Genomic DNA, 19,989 nt, shown 5'->3' on the forward strand with positions numbered 1-19,989 from the left:
TTGGTGTAAAATGAAATACCCATATAGTTGATGGGTTAAACTGTAACTGTAAAAATAACTAAGGGAGTGTTCATGAAGAAAGCAAATAACGTTTAAAAAAAGATACGGTCCATACCGTTTTTCATATATATGCTGGACCAACAATATTCACTTTTACTATCCATAGCCCATATAGATATTAATTGGATCTTGTAAAAATTGGGCCCTATGTGGGCTGGGGCCCTGTGCGCCAGCACAGGTTGCACATGTTGAAATCCGGACCTGTCATGTATATAGTTTGACTCCTTTCATTTGCTTGCAAAAACTAGTTAGTTTTCTTTACTTTCCCTTACTCTTCTTTACTTTAATCAAGCCTTTTCATTTATTTACTTATCATCATCTAGATCTAAGCTTTCTAGCTTAAGATCCCATAAAAACTTGTAGATCTAAGCTTTATAGCTTAAGACCTCATAAGAACTTGTAGATCTAAGCTTTATAGCTTAAGATCTCATAAAAACTTGTAGATCTAAGCTTTTTATCATAAGACCCCATAAAAATTTGGTTTTTGTTTGTTTGATGGATGAAAGATGCAACCTTTGACACCTTTGTTGCAAAGGTGGTAACTTTCTTAGATCCATACATTCTTTGCTATTTATATTACTTAAAAACACAATATTTATCATTATATGTGATTAAATATTCATATTTATAGATAAAAGTTGGATCTTTATCCCTTGGATGTGAAAAGATCAAACTTTGGTTGATCATGGTGCATTAAATCACCAAAAGATTGAAGCTTTATTACAACTAGGTGATAAAGAAACGATATAGGTTCACCAAAATGTTTAAAACATGTAAAAATTTGATTTTTATTGTTGTTGAAGTGTCAAAGGTATAAACTTTGACCTAAATGGTGTAAAAACATCAAAGAGTTGCACACTTGGTGCTTAAATGCATTAAGGAAGAGAACTCTGATAACCACCATTCGTTTATGGTTCTACCGGGATAAATCCGACTTTTTCGGGTCTGATATGACACCTGAGACTTCTGAAAAATTAATATTCATAAAGTTTAGGTTATGTAGATAACTTTCAGTTTAAGATTCATCAAATTTCAATGTACGGTTTAAGAGATACGCCTAAAAAAAATTTTGCTACGTTTTCTTTTGTGATGTGCTGCAAATTCTGCCCCACTCACCGTTTAACCGACACCACGGTCAAACAACATTGAGTTAGGGTCCGAGCTTCGGACAGAGGCAATGGGACTCACAAATGGAGCCTTGGTCGCTGACCACACGCCAGTTGATTAAGTATAGAGAGCACAACGACTGTCCGAAGTCGGGTATTAAAAACTGACCTAAATTTGAAATGCAAAACTTTTATTTGTAAGAGCTTGATGATGATGATGATGTAAACATGACATGAACAAATTAGCAACCAATTAGATAAGGATTAATGATGAAGTGACTATGACTTAGGTTGATGACATGTTGGACCGACCACCTTATCTACTTTTGTTACTTATTGTTGTCGCTGAGTACTCGAGGTGAGTTATAGCTCTCGTTTTAAACTTTCTAAATTATTTTGGGACTGAGAATGCATGCGTTGTTCTATGATTGACATACTAGACGCGAGTACTTCAAACATTATATGTGTGGGTTATATAACGACACAAATTCCCTTTAGCTTGGTAACGGTTAATTATCGGTTTTCTAACCGACAAACGCGAATCATAAATATGGTTCAAAAGCACATTGATTCTTTTTAGAAAATTGAGCTCATCCAGAGTTGATAAAATGTCCCGTCCAAAACTATTACGGCCCGAGACAATTACAAAAGGTTCAAAACAAGGTCAACGCCCTCTATATGAGACGGTTTAACCAAAATTTGCATTCATTACATTAAAATTTTCTCAAAATAAAAAGTTGATAATAGTACTAAGCTTCCAAAGATAGAAAGCGGCATAAAAAGCATGTTGACTCAAACGTCAATCCATAAACAAAGTACATAAATACAGTTTTAAATTATTGAATGCAAAGTATATTGTTTTGAATCTGCGACACCAAATGCAGGCCTCTAGCACAATGGTAGCAAACAACTAAAAATCTAGGAATAAAACATTCTTAAAAAAGTCAACACGAATGTTGGTGAGATATAGTTTTATTGCGGACAATAAAGCTATGTAGACAACGAGACTTCAGTGTTCAAAAATCGGTATAAGATTATATGTATAATGGGCATCAGGTAACCAAAGTTAACGACTAAAGTACCCCCTAATGTGTACACTGGCAAGTGTATAATGTCTACTAAGTATTAAACACCCGTTAAATGCTAGCGCGATTAGCCTGAGTGGGGTTGCCGTACCCGATAAAGCTCGGCTCGTTAAGTAAAATATCAAGCTCGTTAATAAGCATATTAGACATAACTCGTGAGTTACGAGTTCATTCATAGAGATAACAATACGAAGAGTATATATAAATAACTAGTAGAGAGATTTTAATGATTTTGACAATTGTTTATCGACTGAATTTATAGATATATGAAAAAGAGAGACGTGAATACATAGAACCAAAAGACTTACTAATAGATATTTAATTTAATAGATGTAATTAAAATTGAATGGTCACGTTGAAAAAAGAAAAGTCGGGTAATGAAAATTTGGGTAAATATAGACGTGAATGCAATAGTTCTAACATCAGAATGAGGAATAACATTCAACTTCAAATAATCATTGTCACCTCCTTGATTTATAAATACTACTTCGTTTATAATAAACAAATAAACATTATGAGTGTAGATACACACATATAAGTATATAAATATAAAAGCTCGTTTAAACTCACAAGCTTAAACGAGCTTAACATCTCAAGCTCGAGCTTGTTTATCAAACGAGCCCTAACTTACACTCGAACTTGGGCTCGAGCTAGTTTAGGCTTGGCTCGAACCAAGGTTTTCACGAAGCGAATTCGAGTAGCTCACGAGTAGCCCACGAGTAGCTCGACTCGTTTACACCCCTAAATATAATACTGTTTGTTATTTCTAGGTGACATAATTATGCGATATATCAGTGTGACCTAAGTAACGTACTGATAGTCCACTAACTTATTTAGATGTTCTTGTTGCAAATTAATAGTCTTTCATAAATAGATAAAAAAAACTAACGAAAAGTTAAATATATGAGAGGTGATCTTCACGCACCACTTTTTGATTCATGTACACTTTTATCTTATAAACTTACAATTATACCTCTAAAGTAATTTCGAAAATTGAACTTATATTATTATTATTATTATTGTTATTGTTATAAGCATAAATAAATGTATAATATGTAATTAGGTTTACACGGATTAAAAAATGGTTTGTGAGAATTAACTCAATCAATATATATCATGATCACTAATCTAAATTAAAAAGTGATTAATTATTAGCAAGTTACACTAAAATACGCACGTTTTAATATGTTTAGAAAAATCCCAAATAGAATATATACTATTGAGAAGGCTCGTTATCACCGAACCGAACCAAACAAACAAACCAAACTAACCACAATGGGAAGAAGTTCTAGGCGAAGCCGAAGTTACAGTCCCCGTCGTACTCCGCCACCACCACGCCGTCGTTACGATGACGTCCGAGACCACCGTCGTTCTAACCGCCGCTCCCCTGCTCCTTGTGGCCTCCTCGTTCGCAATATTGCCCTCGATTCTAGGTAATCTTATCGCTTTAGTTGTTGTAAACTAAATTAACCTTGTACCTGTATCATGTCATATAGTTTTATATATCTTAATTCTTAATCTTATATAAATATAAATTAATAAATTAATAAATATATCCGGTTAGGTCATTAGGTTGTGACCTTGTTACACAGTATTATTAGAATGTTAGGTCGATTTCATCCCAATTCTATTGCTGCCGTGGGATCTCTTAATTAAGCTTACAGAAATATGTATATATACGTATGCGTTGTTTATATGATTAAGTTTATGCAAAATTTGGTGTGTATGTGTTTGAAATTAAAAATTGAAGAAATATATTTGTAAAACAAAAGGAGATCCGGTTGCAGGATCGGTCTAGAGATTTTAAGCACCTAGAACAGTGGCGAAAACAGAATTTTTTTTCACCCGGGGTGAAATTTTTTAAAAAAACGAAGCAACTTTTTTTGGGCAAAATATGGAGGTTTTCGGGCAAAATATGAAGGCTTTTGGGCAAAATTTGGAGGTTTTTTGGGCAAAATTTGGTGGTTTTTGGGCAAAATTTGAAGGTTATGGGGCAAAATATGGAGGCTTTTGGAGGTTTTTGGGCAAAATATGGAGGCTTTTGGAGGTATTTGGGCAAAATATGAAGGCTTTTGGGCAAAATTTGGTGGTTTTTGGGCAAAATTTGAAGGTTATGGGGCAAAATATGGAGGTTTTGGGCAAAAAAAATTCCATTGGGGGACAAAATCAAAATACCCGAAATTTTTACACTTAAAATTGCAGATCCACTGGAGGCAGGTCCCCCCTTCCCCCACCTGTTTCCGCCACTGACCTAGAACGAGGTGAAAAAAAGGCCTTTAGACCGTAACAAATAACATAAGCCATTTAAAAAAAAAGACTCTTAGACCCTAACGAATAATATAATCATTTTAAAAACAGGGCCTCTGCTATAATGCTAGTGGACTTTGATTTCTTTCTTTTCTGGGGCCCTTAATTTTTACTTTTGGGCATTAACTGTTTCACCTTCGCTGCTTCATTTGTGTTTCTCTAGTTCTCATGTTTCTCAAATATATATATTAAAAAATTAGGCCCCTGAAAATCCTGTGCTCCGAGTGGTTGATCACCTTGTTCCCCCTCCGAGGCCTCCCCTGCTAGGTTTAATCCCCACTAGTTACACTTTGGGGTCTTGCATTTAAAAAAAAATAAAAATAAATAAAAATAAAAGTAGAACTAGGGTAAGAATGGAAGGTGTTGTGATTATAAATGTTTTTCTTGTCAGTTTCATCTTCATTCGATCATCATTTGTTTTTCAAAGTAATTACTGAACAAGAAAACTACTTGAGCAGTGAAGTATAGTCGTTTGAATTAAGAGGGAAACAATGATAAGTTAAGAAAATTGGAAACAAAAATTGATAATTATCATACCTAAAGTCTACTTCACCGTAAGACTATGATCTGATATTTTTATTTTATTTCTGTTTATGTTCAATTTTACCCTGTATTTCCTATCGTAAGTAGAAGATGTAATTCAATTTATCCCATGAATTGTTAATTGGATAAAATTTTTTATTTTTTGTTATTTTTGTCTGTGCAGGCCAGAAGATCTTAGGGTTCCTTTTGAACGTTTTGGCCCATTGAAGGATATATATCTTCCAAAGAACTACTATACTGGGTATGATTTCATGTAGTCTAGTCAGATGCCCAATATTTTTTTGTTTTTATCTAATCCTAAATAAGTAAATATGGGAAATTTTACTGTTCGCTATCCTGAATATATGTGTTAGTATTACGATATGGAGATATAGCTCTATGAAGAGTTCAATATAATAATTTTATGCATAATTTTTGTATGTCACTAGTTTACTTCCTCAAGCTTGGTAACTTGATTATCCAGGATATGATGTATATCTTGATTTTTTTGTTTCATAGTGATCAAATTATGAGTATCATTCTTGGTCATTATTTTTATGATAATGCTATTTCAGTTTTTTGTAACTATTGTATATTTCATTAAAGCTTTTTTGGAAGAATTCTTATCTTCACCATGGATATTTGGATATGGATGGATTTAAATTATAAAAAGTTAAAGACATCTGTGATACTTGAAACATACAGTAAAACATGTCATGCACTCAAAATATTTCAATATTAACACCATTGATATCTCCTTCTTACTAAACTTCATTTTGTAGTTGTATAATTCAAAATTTTTGGATGATGACATACATTGAATGGAAGAAAAACTTGCAAGTATTCTATTAGAGCACTAATACATTTTTTTATAATTGTAGTGAACCGCGCGGCTTTGGTTTTATTAAGTTCTGCAATCCTGAAGATGCAGCCGAAGCAAAACATCAGTTAAATCATTGCGTGATTGGTGGGCGTGAGATAGCTATTGTATACGCTGAAGAAAATCGAAAAACTCCTCGGGAAATGCGAACAACTACTCAGCCAAGGTGATTAATCTCACACATTGCAGCCGTATTTTTATCTCGTTCTTGATCTATTAAAGGCTCTTATCTGAACGCTTTTGTTTTTTATTTTATTTTATTTCAGGGGGCGTTATGGAGGCTCTGGTAGGCGGACCCCACCGAGGGTTTCGAGACGCCGCTGTTAGTCCTACTAAAGCTTTTGGCATTGATAGGTTTCATTCAGTAAATTAGTTTACGGTGATTATGTTTATGTGTGCTGATATGTTTTTTGTTTTGTTTTTTTGTTTTTTTTTCAAACAGCTTATTCACGTTCTTTATCACCGGTCCGGCGTGACGTCAGGTTAGTATCGTATTCATAATCTTAGTAACTCTTTTTCCGTTTGTATATAGTTATGTATGCCCTTAACGAGTGTAATACACAGATAAGACAGTCCGCTGGTTTAAGACATAAACAGGAGAGCCGTATAAAGTTCCCTTCAACATGTATAATTTATGTTTCTGCATTCTGCAAAAGTGTTCTGTTTTTAATGCAGTTGACAAATCTTAATTAATGGACAACAGGATGAAACATTTTTATTCAATTGTGAAGTTAATAACATATTCATCTGGCCCTTAAAAGTAGAGATAGGACTCTTCGGATAAGGATCACTTTAAAGATAAAAACGGTAGGAAAGCATCAGATTCACACATATACTTGATAAAACCATTAGATTTTCGTTCATACATTTCAAATATGTAAAGGAAAATGGATGTGCATTTCATGAGATGCATAAAATTTGAAAAAGTAATAGACGCACAATAATGTGAGCATCAACGGAAATTGTCAATCTATTGTTTTGCCTATTTTTTACGCAGTTTTAAAAAATGCACATTCATTTCCTACACATATTTGGGATGGATGAACGTGAGTCTACTGGTTTTGTCAAGTATGGGTGTGTTTGGCGTAAGTAGCTGGTAGGTGTGGTTATAAGTTGTAGCTTTTGGTTTGAGCTGAAATCTTTATTTGTATAGATGCGTTTGCTAGATTAGTTGTAGCTGCAATTAATTTATGTAAAATGGCATAAAAGGGTATAAGTGAAACTTGAATCAAATTGTTGTTAAATATTGGAGTAAGATACTTCCAAGTCTATATGTGTATGTGTGTGCGCGTGCGCGACATTTTAAAAGTAGGAGCTTTTTTTATTTAAAACGAAAACCTTGAAACTCCGAAATGCTTCTCTTTATACAACCCTATGTGTGTTAATGTGAAGCGGGTTATGACCGTTAGTTTAAAGTTGAAGGCTATCACTATATTCAAAATTTTATAAAGGGGTGTACAATCTGTCATGCTTGGCATGGCGCACACAGAATTTAATTTGACAGTACTTTACCAAGTAAAGTAGTAATTCTGGATTTTGGCTCTTGAATTAAAATTTAGAAAAGAGTGTGTGTAAAAAGCTATGGTCTCATGTTTGATTTGTTACAAACAAACTCTCTATGCTCTGGTATCAAATCTCTTGCACTTTTATGTCATCTTCGACTGCTATCGACAATTGACCACCATACGATTTATTGGAACTTGCACCGCAATGGAAGTTAATGACCTGTCAAGTTGCAGGCAAGAGAGAATCAGATTGGAGTATAAGGAAGGGTTTTTAGGTGTATTACTATTTGAACTAGCCAAGGTTAGATAATGGCATGCTGCTAAATGTTATTACACCTTATTAGCAAATTACATTAGGCTGCTAACGTTTAGTGTATAGATATAGATATGTGGGTGTAGGTGTCATAATCTAAAGGAACCAAACTTATGCATCATAAAGATCGAGGTAGTTGAAGGTGAAGGCGAAAAAGGCAAATGCCTGAGTCAGCTAAGCTGTTAATCTATGCTTGTCAAATCATTGGTATCTTTTTTGGAGCAGACAGATGTGAATATTTTCATGTCGGGTCTGATCTGTTGTTAGTGTTAAGGCTAGAACCTGCCTTTTATCAAAGTAGAAACCCTAATCGACTAGCAATCACAAACAAGCACAATAATAGCCAAGATAAAAACACAGAAAAAAGAACACGAGAATTATAGTGGTTCGGTTTCTAGGTGAAACCCACATCCACTTTGGAACTAGAGAGTATTATTATTAATTTTGGAGGTGATACCAAATACATACAATTGAGAGACTATTTATAGACAAGGATTAGAATAAACCCTAGTCTAAATAAACCCTAAACCGGCCCAACTAAATTAGGGTTGGCCAAACCCTAACTTAACCACTAAGCTAGCTGCCGTTTTATTTTAGACCGAAGCCTACACCCTTTACAATCTCCCACTTGGAGGCTTCGAATAACATCGATCTGCACTCTTGTACTTCTGCAATGCAAGACTCAGCTCATCTCTTCACTCTCTAGTTCCTGCCTTCTCTTCAATGTTCCTGAAGGCCAGTTGAAGCTATGCACAACTTCAACTTATCCAGCGTTACTGGTTTGGTAAACATATTTGCTGGATTCTTTGAACCTGGAATGCTCTCCAGATTAAATGTTCCATTGCTTATCCGTTCTCTGATAAAGTGATACTTTATGCCAATGTGTTTCGTTTTAGCATGATAGACTGGATTCTTTGCTAACTTGATTGCGCTCTCATTATCACAATATAAGACAAATTCTGTCTGTTTGCTGCCCAGTTCTTTCATGAATGTCTTCAACCACACTAGTTCTTTACTGGCTTCAGTCAAGGCCATGTATTCTGCTTCAGTAGTAGATAGAGCATCCAACTCACTGCTGTTCCTCCTATAGTGAATACATACCCGGTGGTGCTCTTGAAGGTATTGTTGCATCTACCCAGATCTGCATCAGAATAACCCCTGAGAGTAGTATCCCTGCCCTTGAAACATAACCCAACTTTGGGAGTACCCTTTAAATACCTCAGTATCCACTTAACTGCTTCCCAATGTTCTTTCCCCGGAGCTGACATAAAGCGACTGACCATCCCAACTGCATGTGCTATATCAGGTCTTGTACACACCATAGCGTACATTAGACTACCCACGGCGGATGCATAAGGAACCTTAGCCATTTCTGCTTTTTCTACTTCAGTTTTAGGAGACTGATGTTTAGAAAGCTTTAGATGACTTCCTAACGGTGTGTTTCTTGGCTTTGTAGACTCACCATTCATTCTGAACTTTTCAAGAACCTTGCGAATATACTTTTCTTGAGATAAAGAAACTGACCCATCTTTATTCCTGCATATACTCATACCGAGAATCTGCTTAGCTGGCCCGAGATCCTTCATTTCAAATTCTCTAGATAATTGCTTCTTCAAATTGCGTATTTCAACCATATCAGAACCTGCAATTAACATATCATCGACATAAAGAAGCAATATAATATAGGAGCTCTTGAACTTCTTCAAATAACAGCAATGATCTGTAGAACTTCTCACGAATCCTGTCTTCTCCATGAAATTATCAAATTTCAAGTACCACTGTCTGGGAGCTTGTTTTAAACCATACAAGGTTCTCTTTAGATTACACACAAGATTCTCCTTTCCTTTGACACAAAACCCCTCTGGTTGAGACATATAAATGTCTTCTTCAATGTTGCCATGCAGGAAAGCTGTTTTAACATCCAACTGTAACTTCTCGGTTGCCACCATACTTAGAACCAATCTGATAGCCGTCATCTTCACTACTGGAGAAAAGATTTCAGCATAGTCGACTCCTTTCTTTTGTTGAAATCCTTTGACAACTAATCTTGCTTTGTATCGTTTAGAACCATCCGCTTCATCTTTGACTCTGAAAACCCATTTATTCTGTAAGACTCTTTTTCCTGGTGGTAACTTGGTTAACCTCCAAGTTTGATTTTTCAATAAAGATTCCATCTCGCTTTTCATAGCCTGCTCCCACTGGAACGAATCTTTCACCTTCATTGCCTCAGAATAACTTTCTGGTTCCCCATTTTCTGTCAAAAGAAGATAGTTAACTGTGGACTAAACCTCTCTGGCTGTCTTGTGACTCGTGTAGATCTCCTTACCCAATTGGACTGGTCAGATTGTGGTGGGGGCTGTGGGGGTTGCTCATCATCAGAATCTGAGCTCCCACTATCTGAAGTCTGCTCGTGATCAGACTCCGAGCTTTCACTGTTAGGAACTCCCACTGGAACTTCAGTTTCATACTCTGGAGTTTCCCTTTCATCTTCTCTAGTTGTCTCTGTGTCAACCTCAAATTCAACTGATTCTTTTTCTTTTGGTGTTGAGTTGAAATCCTTGTACAATTCTGCTTCATTGAAGGTGGCATGTTTACTTCTGATAACATGTTTTCCCTTGTTATCCCATAATCTGTAACCCATGTCATCTCCCCCATAACCAATGAACACGTACTTCTTTGCTTTTGCATCGAGTTTGTCACCATCTTTATTAATATCATACGCACTGCACCCAAAGATTTTTAGATGCTCCTAACTGATTGCTTTACCTCTCCATTCTTCTTCGGGTATTTTGAAATCAAGCGGAGCTGATGGAGAACGGTTGATCAAATAAGCGGCAGTGCTTACTGCATCAGCCCATAGAGTCTTTGGTAGCCCACAATTAAGTCTCATGCTACGTGCTCTCTCATTTAAGGTACGATTCATCCTTTCTGCAACTCCGTTTTGTTGTGGAGTACCTGGAACCGTCTTGATCATCCGAATGCCATGATCAGCACAATAGTTAACGAATTCGGTGCTGATGTATTCTCCTCCATTATCCGACTTCAAGCATTTTACCTTCAAATCACAAGATAATTCAACAGCAGATTTCCATTTCTTAAAAGCTTCAAATACATCAGATTTATTTTTAAGAAAGTAAACCCATACCTTGCGTGTTGAATCATCGATGAAAGTAACAAAATAGCGTGCTCCTCCCAATGAAGAAACAGGAGTAGGCCCGAACACATCCGTGTGTACTAGCTCCAACTTCTTAGCCTTTAACGTTCTGCCTGCTTTTGCAAAGGTGACCTTCTTCTTCTTTCCTAGAACACATGACTCGCAAAAGTCCGATTCAACTCTCTTTAGACCAGGAATTTTACCATTAGACACTAGCATTTTCATTCCTTTGTCACTCATGTGACCTAAACGTTGGTGCCACTGACTGGTTAAGCTACGATCATTGGAAACTACATTTACTTCATTAGCTGGAACTTCTACCATATAAAGAGTGCCTCTCTTCTTACCCTTGGCTATTACTAAGTTCCCCTTTATTACTTTCCACTGACCTTCACCAAATAGCACACTGTATCCTTGATCATCAAGCTGTCCAACAGAGATTAGCTTCTTCTTTAGGCCAGGAATAACTCGGACATTTTTCAAGGTCCAATTAGTGCCCAAAGAGGTCTTCAGCTCTAAATCTCCAATCCCTGTAATATCAAGACAATGATCATTAGCCAAACGAACTTTACCAAGATGACCTGTTCGTAGATTCTTCATCATATGTGGACTTGGAGTAGCATGAAACGATGCTCCTGAATCCATAACCCACACATCAATTGTATTCTCAATGCAGCAAACAAGGACGTTATCATAATCATCTGTTGCAACTGCAACATTAACTTCCTTTGGCTTTGATGATGTTACTGGCTTAGTGCACTGGTTTCGGAAGTGCCCAGTCTCCTGACAATTCCAACATTTAATATCATTCCTTGTTCTCGACACTCTCCTTCTTCTTGACTTTGACCTGCCCCTAATGTTACTTCTGTCTTTTCTCCTACCCCTCTCTTATGTGCTCAGCAAGTTTCCTGATGGTTCTCCTGAGCTCTTTCTTCTTATATCTTCTCCGAGAATAAAATCACGAATGCCCTCAAACTTGAGCTTTGAGGACTCTGTGGATCCACTGATAGCTGTGACTGAACCTGACCAGCTTTCAGGTAACGAAGATAATAATAGAAGAGCTTTGACTTCGTCATCGAACTTGATATCAACTGACAGTAACCGAGAGATAATATTGTTGAAGTTATTAACATGATTTGTTACTGAAGCACCTTCTTTCAACCTGGTGATCAAAAACACCTCGTTAGAAGCAGACGGCTTCTCATACATATTTGCTAAGGTCTTCATCAAACCATGTGTCGTGGTTTCGTTCACAATGTTAAAGGCAACACTTTTTGTCAACGTGAGTCTGACAACTGCTAGGGCTTTCCTGTCAAGTGTTTTCCACTCGTCGTCTTTCATTCCTTCTGGTTTATTCTCATTCAAGGCATCGATCAGATCCTTCTGACATAACAAATCTTCAACCTGCATCTTCCACCACCCAAAATCTTGCCCATCAAACTTGTCAATTTTAATCCTTCCTTCTTCAGCCATTTAGCTAGCTTTATCAGATCTGGAACAGCAGCAAAAAAACACCTGTGATTGGGCTGTAATTGACGGCAACAGAGGCTCCTGTTGGTGTTTATCAGCTGTGAAGAAGGTGACGGCTGCACCTTAATTGTAACAGCAACAGATCCTAACAGCAGCAGCTGTTAATGAAGCTGTTAATGACGGCTGTCCTTGATTAAAAAAAAACAGCAGTAGTAGACTTGTAACAGCAACAGCGGATCTGTAATCTACTTAATCGAACAACAGCAACAATTGGAGAAGGTGACGGCTGCACCTTGATTGCGACTGTAGCAGCTGTTGGTGACGGCTAGGGTTAAACCTGAGCTCTGATACCAGTTGTTAAGGCTAGAACCGGCCTTTTATCAGAGTAGAAACCCTAATCGACTAGCAATCACAAGCAAGCACAACAATAGCCAAGATAAACACACAGAAAAAAGAACACGAGAATTATAGTGGTTCGGTTTCTAGGTGAAACCTACATCCACTTTGGAACTAGAGAGTATTATTATTAATTTTGGAGGTGATACCAAGTACATACAATTGAGAGACTATTTATAGACAAGAATTAGAATAAACCCTAGTCTAAATAAACCCTAAACCGGCCCAACTAAATTAGGGTTGGCCAAACCCTAACTTAACCACCAAGCTAGCTGCCGTTTTATTTTAGACCGAAGCCTACACCCTTTACAGTTAGTGCTCGCAATCTTGTCTTGTTTCATAATAAAGGAAACCAAAATTTAGATAAAATTACATTTTAAGAATAAATAAAGGTTTGATTTTAAGGTTACAACTAGGGGTGGTCAATATTTGGTTTCAAACCGTTTAAACCGAAAACCAAACCAAAAAAAAGAAACCGAACCGAATTTGAACTCGGCTTTGGGTTTGGTTTTGAAATCTGAATTCGTTTTCGGTTTTAGTTTTCTGAATTCGGTTAAACCAAATTTGAGTAATAATATATTAAATTATTAATTTATATAGACCAAAAATCATTTTAAATACCCAAAATTGGAAATCAAAGTCAATTTTTATGTTTATTTTGATTAAATTATGATTTTTTTCGATTTTAACCGAAACCGAACTGAATTCAAATTCGGTTTTCGGTTCGGTTTTGGTCCAAAAATTTTTAAAGCCGAGGAAACTGAACCGAATAAACCGAAAACCGATGAACACCCCCTAGGTGAAATATCTGTCTTCTTCTTTAGGTGTAATGTCAGCAGAGTAAAATCGCGTGTTAAGATATTTGGAGCATGAGGATATTGGGAAAGGAAATACTTATCTTTGACGTATTTGTATTTTAGATTTAGTTCTAATGAACTAAATTTTTTTAATTATCTTTAAAATAATAATATCCCATAAAGCCGTTAGTGGCTGCTGGGTGAAGGAGAAGAGTCGGGAGGTTACTGAACCAATTCTTGACATTAAACCTAATTCTTTAAACCTAATTCTTGACATCCTTTGGGTTCTGATGTTTACGGACACTTGTTTGCAATGTGCCGAGTTTTAATTTATCCGATATTCAGTATAATGTTTAATATATTGCTTTGCGTACCAACAGTCGAAAAGAATATAAAGATTAAAGCTGGCCCCAAGAGAATGGAAGTTTATCATATCTAAAGAATATAAAGATAGAAGGGTCTGCTTGACAGGATATCAGTATTATTCATCAGTATTAAAGTAATGAATGTTGCCCACATTTAGAGTGAGATGATACAGCAAAAGCTTTCCGGTTTATTGAAGCTCACAAATTGGTTGTAAAGCATAACTTAACCTGTAAGGCTATAAACGTCCAAAATTTTGTGCAACTGGTCAGGTAAACATAATAATACATCTCTAGCCCAGCCACTTTACCTGCTCGTAGACCTCACTTCTTTTAGCGCGTCTTTCAGTTTTTGTTCCAAGTGCATTAGATTATTCATTATTAAACTTCGGTATGAGCATTTAACGTTTCTGTTTTGAGTGTGAAATTATTTTTCTATGCTTTACCATTAAGTTTTATTGTTTATATAATTATATAATTATTATCGGTTAGTGAAGATAAGTTATGGATGTGCAGTGATAGAGATCGTAAAGGGAGGGGTAAGGTTTTGCCACGACGTTCAAGGTCACGTTCGCGCTCGGCCTCACCTCATGATGATCGTAGAACAAAAAAATCTTCACGTCACTCTACAAGTCCCGCGAGGAATGGCCGGGGCCCACTGGACAAAATGCATAGTGGTTCAGATGAAAGGGATGCTGACCACAAACGGGCCCGGGAAGACTCAAATTCAGCAGTCCCAAAGGAGGATGCTGGACCTTCAAGGTCTAGGTCTAGGTCCCCACCTTATCAGTCAATAGCTCATACTCAATCGTGATCTTACAGGTATGTTTGACATTCAAATCAGAATTTCAAATATTAATAGAGTCTGGTTTCTGTTACTTTTTTATACATGCTACACTGTACGGACTTGCTTTGTAAGCAGATAAAACTTGTCGGGCCTCTCTTCATCATTCAAATTGTTTATGCCGCCTTTTGTGTTTAGCCAACCATCAATACTTACCTATAGTAGGATATTATCCAAATGACCAGACGCACGAAAGCTTTGCGTGTTTATTCTTAATATAAATTTTGTCACTTCGAGTTTTCACTGATTATTATTCTAGTTTCAAATGCTGTTTGTTCTTAATATAAATTTTGTTACTTCGAGTTACATTCAAGCATGAAATTTTTAAGCATTCAGTACAAACTTTGATTTGATAAAGGTGACCACTTTTATCACTGTTTATCATAAAAGAACTTATTACGTATTTTCTCATGATTCGATTGTTGCCCGCAGTTACCAGCATTTTTTACAGTCGTGGTGAGAAAATAACTTTTGAGGGTTAGATGATCCTAAGTTTTAAAAATCCAGTTCAATTTGGAGTTTAGCAAGTAAGCTTGATTACTGAACTTTTTAGTGTATTCTGAAAGTATGATTTGCAAACTTTTTGCAGCTGATTTCTGTTGATATAAAGAAGAATGGCCGAATATTGCTGTTTAATAATCGTTCAAATCTTGGTTGCAAAGTCCTGTTCCGGTCTCTTTTCATACAAAGATCTCAATGCTTTGTAATTGTAATGGTATTTTATTATTATTATACTTCTGTAGCATGCTAAAATTTGCTTCTTGTTATTTATAACTTATTTGATACAGCGCGAATCTCTGTAGCCGAACATTTGCTTTGTCACTTTGTGCTTATGGTTGTGCTTTGTTGTAACTTTATTTTGGTTATCAACTCAACATGTTACAACACATTTATAAATGTATATGTAGGTGTCATTATTGGAGCTTAGTCAAGACAAGTAAAAACTAGATTCTAAGAATGCTAAGATAGCGTCCCCATTTTATGAACATCGCTTTCATATTTATTGTATCATTATAAAGTTGTATGTAGGGATGATACCAGCGAGCAATGAGCGCATATTCTATTTTTTTACGGCGAAAAAAGGAATTTATTAATAGACAATAATTTCATCCAAAACATTACAAAGATATAAATTGGAAACATACATAAGAAACAATGGACGAGTACTTGAGAAAACTAAACAAACACATTGACAAACCATAATTCTTTTAGATTTGCGATCTGCCCACCATTAATTATGTTACCCTTTGGGGCCAACATACTTGTCAATGGGTAATATTTTTTGTACGTGCTCATGACCTTTGGATACCCATAATCCATGGGTTATATAAATGTAGTATACAATGTTTTTAATAATTTAAACAAAGTAACAAGATAAAAAAAAAATTAAGAAATATATATAATGACATTAATTCAAGTTTTTTTTTTACTTATATTTACTATTTTATAGTAAAGTAATTTTTTGGTCATAAAACAAGTAATGAAGTATTTAGATTTTATAAGTGTATGTGTATAACTGCCTGTAAATTAAACAAGTCTAGTAGATAGTGGATCGGGTTTTATTTGTGACCCACCTACGTCCTGTCTGTGGATAAATTTTTTTTGCATGTGTCCTCGTGTAAGACTTTACAAGTTGGATAGTCTCGATTTTTTTTCCTTCCATTACCATCCCTACTTCTATCAGTTTTGCTTAAGTTGTCCATATAACACTAATTTATTTATAAGCTAAGTTCATGCCCTAACTAAAACTTTTAAGAAAACTTTTCAATAACAAAACTAAATAAATGAAAAATATAATAATTTATTTAATAAAAATAGAAGTTTTTTTTTTAATGATAACTCTATAATTTGTTAGTTTATGGTGGTTATCTGCAAGAAGTGGACGGCTATCTTTTATGTACAAACAAAAGAAGCGTCTGAATTTCTTAAAGGCAGTCCTAAAGGCTTTCGCTATAAAACTTCATAGAAATAAATGAAAAAATATGATTAACCAAACACCTTTTCAAGACTAGAGAACTTTACATATTTCGGTTTAAGAAGGGGTATGAATGCAAATTTGTCATGAAATGAAGGTTCAAGTTGTAATTTGTGTATATTACTTTCCTTTGATCCTCTTCCTATGAAACACAGCAAACAACCCTGTTCCGGTTTGTCCGAGATTTTGGTCGAACGATAATAAATGAATATGGATAAAATTCTAGTCGGAAGGTCGTTGTTGTACAACATTCAATCAACAACAAGAAATCAATTAATTTCATCATCATCATCATATTTTGTGGCTTATTTTCGATCTACCCCTGCTTGCTTTGATAAATGGAAAAACAAATGGAACAATAATTCGTCTGTAAGTTTCTTGATTCTTTTATGCTTAAACACCTCTTTAATAATAATAATAATAATAATTACTACTTAGTAATTATAATTAAAATATAATTATTCATTTTCAGTTCAATATTGTATGATGATTTTGTTACTTTATTTCTTTCAGAAGATAGTTATTTTGTTGAATAATATCAATTTAATACTTGTCAAAATTATATATAATAGGTATATGGATATAGACATTGAGCAAATAGGTGATTTTAGCATACAAATATCCCTAAAGTTAGCCGTTGTTAGTTGCACAAAGAGTTCAGAATTCAGAATTGGATAATCAAAATTTAATGTTTTTGTGTGCTTGTTTAGCATATATGTCTTTAACATGTTATCGCATGTTTGTGGTTTATAGCTAGATATATAATGATGAATTATTTTGTGCAAGGAAACAATCAAACATTAAATGATTGTATGTTTTTCACCGGTGAAGAGGGTATAAACTGAGAATTTTTTGCTGTGTAAAATCATTTTAAGAACTTTTCTGTTGAGTACTAAACCAACGATAGTTACCACCGAGGTATTGCCTGAGTGGTATAAGCTCTGGGTTGAATCTGGGTCCTAGTTGGCGCATGTTCGAATTCAGGGGGAGGTTTTCTCAAGGATTCTGTTGTGGTAATAAAGGTGTATGCCCCAAGCCACTTGGTTTAATCCAATGCACACCGGGTACCCAATGCGGCGATGGTGTGTGAAGTGTTTTCTCCTAGCGTGCGTGGGTGACAAATGAGAGCATTCGATGTCAAAATTTCCGTTAAAAAAAAGGTCGGAACGATGGTTACCAAAAAAGGACAAAGAACCTTATACTCGATTGAATGTCCGTTAACTTTTTAAGTGCGAAATTTTGAATTCTCATGAGCCATACTCTATTTACCGGCACACACAGAAACATACAAACACATTATTAATATTATTTAATACGGATTCATGTTTACACAGAAACAACATGCCTAGTATTCTTGAGCCATACCGAATTCATGTTTTCGCAGGCTCTATAATATCTTAAACTTGTTATTCCACTTACTTCTATATACTTATTATTTTCTTATGTTGTTTATGTACTAATGTACTAGTTCATGCAGGATTTTGGAGGTCCAAAACCATCTAAGGTATATTTCCATATTCATACCTGTAGTAATATTTGAAGATGTCATTTTTTGAAGAAATTTTCTTCTTTTATCCTTTTTTCCTTTGATAATTCATACCTAAACTTTTTTTTTTTTTTGTCACTTATTATGATTGTTCATGGTGGGGAGACCTCCAATTTCGTATTCTTTGCGAGAATACTTATATTTAGCAAATAAAATCATTGGCATATGCGAGAATACTAATCTGTTTTTTATTATCTGGTGTTCTTATTGTTATCCAGACATATACCAAATACAAGACACGGCAACTGCGTGCTGATGCAAAGAAAGCTTTGAAAGATCTTTTTAATTGTCGTACCACCTCCAAATTTACACTTGAGGTTTCCCTTCAGTTTTCTCATTTTATTATCTTTCCCCCTTTTTTTGTGTACTTTACATGGAATAATAAAGCATTTTATGCTTTGTAGTAAAAGCTGAAAGAATACTGACCTTGTACGTACTTCTTGTTTACTGCCATTTTATCATAATCGAAACAAAAAATGTCTAATGATTTGGTTGTGTGTCCATGTGCATGTGCAAGATAGAATCAATGATATAATAGTCGGCCGACTAGTCCTCGACTAGTCGGATTTGGGAATAGTCCAACCTGACTATGCCAAAAGTCATGGTCAACGGTTGGTCAACACCTCTCAATGGATCAAAATTAGTCAAAAGATTTAGTTGGTAAAAGTCGTATTTATCCGGTTAAAGCCGGTCAACATCGGTCAAAGTCAAATTTGGTCAACGGCCGACTAATCTTCGTCTAGGCAGACTAGTCCCTGACTTGCGACTTTTATAACCTTAGACAGAACATCAAGTTGGCATTGTTTATTCAATATAGCTCATTGTCATTCATGATGTGTGTTGCCTCTTTTTTATTCTTTTATTAGTATTATTTGATCCTTAAATTTTGGCGAGGACAATGATTTGCTTTCAAGAAAAACCATGCACGATGGTTCAAAAAGTCTATTGCCGTTTTTATTTTGTATAAGAGGTGTAGCTAGAATTTAAAAAAAATGTCTTTGTGGGTCCTATTTACTTGGGGAGGAGAAGTGTATGGGGTCCACAGAATTAGTAATGAAGGTAGCTGTTGTTAGTGGATACATTAACCTTTTGTTGTTCATCTCAAACTAATACATGAACACTTGAATTATGTGTAGCTCGTTGTATGTTCATTTGTTGATTTATTTGCACTCAAATTTGATTACGCTAACTTGAATTATTTGATGTGAGTATTTATATATTCTAGTTTTCTGATAAATATATAATTTAGGGTGAGTTTTTGAAGAAAGGAAGAAGAATTTGTTTTGAAGACCCTTTTAATTCAATAGACAACAAAACGAAACGGGACCCATTGAAGTCCTCAACTCGTCGTGCTAACAAAGCTCATCAAAAGAGAAACAAAAGTAAGACAAATTTATAGTAAGATTAAATATTCTTGAATTTTATATTCAGTATATAAAGTTTTATATTTCACCATGATGTTTTGGTGATTTTTGGTTTATAAACATACAGGAAAGTCGAGAAGGGGATTTTCTTTTGAAGAATTTGATGATGATCCCGAGACACATTTTCATGCAAATTTTGGAAATCGACAATATTCTTGGTCTTTTAGATCATGGGAAGAGTCCTTTAACCAAAGTAAAACAAATGGATTTGAATGGAGAGATGATTTAAATGGGGCCCACAAT

General features: G+C 35.2%; 2 protein-coding genes across 3 annotated transcripts; both read left to right on the forward strand.

The window, feature by feature from the left end:
- The first annotated feature begins 3,483 nt into the window (after nucleotides 1–3,483).
- LOC139894561 (serine/arginine-rich SC35-like splicing factor SCL28) lies at nucleotides 3,484–15,588 on the forward strand. Of its 2 annotated transcripts, none has more exons than XR_011775082.1 (7): nucleotides 3,484–3,684; nucleotides 5,265–5,342; nucleotides 5,962–6,126; nucleotides 6,227–6,282; nucleotides 6,403–6,442; nucleotides 13,976–14,230; nucleotides 14,474–14,610. XR_011775082.1 is itself a non-coding variant. In XM_071877915.1 (7 exons), exons 1-6 carry the CDS (start codon nucleotides 3,527–3,529, stop codon nucleotides 14,769–14,771), a joined length of 795 nt encoding a protein of 264 aa, XP_071734016.1. In that variant the 5' UTR covers nucleotides 3,484–3,526; the 3' UTR covers nucleotides 14,772–14,779; nucleotides 15,391–15,588. The 2 variants fall into 2 exon arrangements, 1 of the variants encoding a protein (XP_071734016.1); XM_071877915.1 differs by lacking the exon at nucleotides 13,976–14,230 and adding an exon at nucleotides 15,391–15,588 and having other exon boundaries at nucleotides 14,474–14,779.
- Nucleotides 15,589–16,942: 1,354 nt separating this feature from the next.
- On the forward strand, nucleotides 16,943–19,975 carry LOC139889670 (uncharacterized). The gene is made up of 6 exons (XM_071872606.1): nucleotides 16,943–17,145; nucleotides 18,254–18,280; nucleotides 18,541–18,639; nucleotides 19,572–19,704; nucleotides 19,754–19,761; nucleotides 19,814–19,975. The coding sequence occupies exons 1-6, from the start codon at nucleotides 16,981–16,983 to the stop codon at nucleotides 19,973–19,975; spliced, it is 594 nt and encodes a 197-aa protein (XP_071728707.1). The 5' UTR covers nucleotides 16,943–16,980.
- The last annotated feature ends 14 nt before the right edge of the window (nucleotides 19,976–19,989 follow it).

This window comes from Rutidosis leptorrhynchoides, chromosome 2, assembly GCF_046630445.1.
Source record: "Rutidosis leptorrhynchoides isolate AG116_Rl617_1_P2 chromosome 2, CSIRO_AGI_Rlap_v1, whole genome shotgun sequence".
Taxonomy (NCBI): Eukaryota; Viridiplantae; Streptophyta; class Magnoliopsida; order Asterales; family Asteraceae; genus Rutidosis; species Rutidosis leptorrhynchoides.

Coding starts and splice junctions, on each gene's coding strand:
- LOC139894561 (XM_071877915.1), top strand. CDS start 3,527: ATGGGAAGAAGTTCTAGGCGAAGCCGAAGTTACAGTCCCCGTCGTACT. Junction 6,283..6,402: donor GAGGGTTTCGAGACGCCGCT/GTTAGTCCTACT, acceptor TTTTTCAAACAG/CTTATTCACGTTCTTTATCA. Junction 6,443..14,473: donor CCGGTCCGGCGTGACGTCAG/GTTAGTATCGTA, acceptor ATGGATGTGCAG/TGATAGAGATCGTAAAGGGA.
- LOC139889670 (XM_071872606.1), top strand. CDS start 16,981: ATGAATATGGATAAAATTCTAGTCGGAAGGTCGTTGTTGTACAACATT. Junction 18,281..18,540: donor GAGGTCCAAAACCATCTAAG/GTATATTTCCAT, acceptor ATTGTTATCCAG/ACATATACCAAATACAAGAC. Junction 18,640..19,571: donor CCTCCAAATTTACACTTGAG/GTTTCCCTTCAG, acceptor TATATAATTTAG/GGTGAGTTTTTGAAGAAAGG.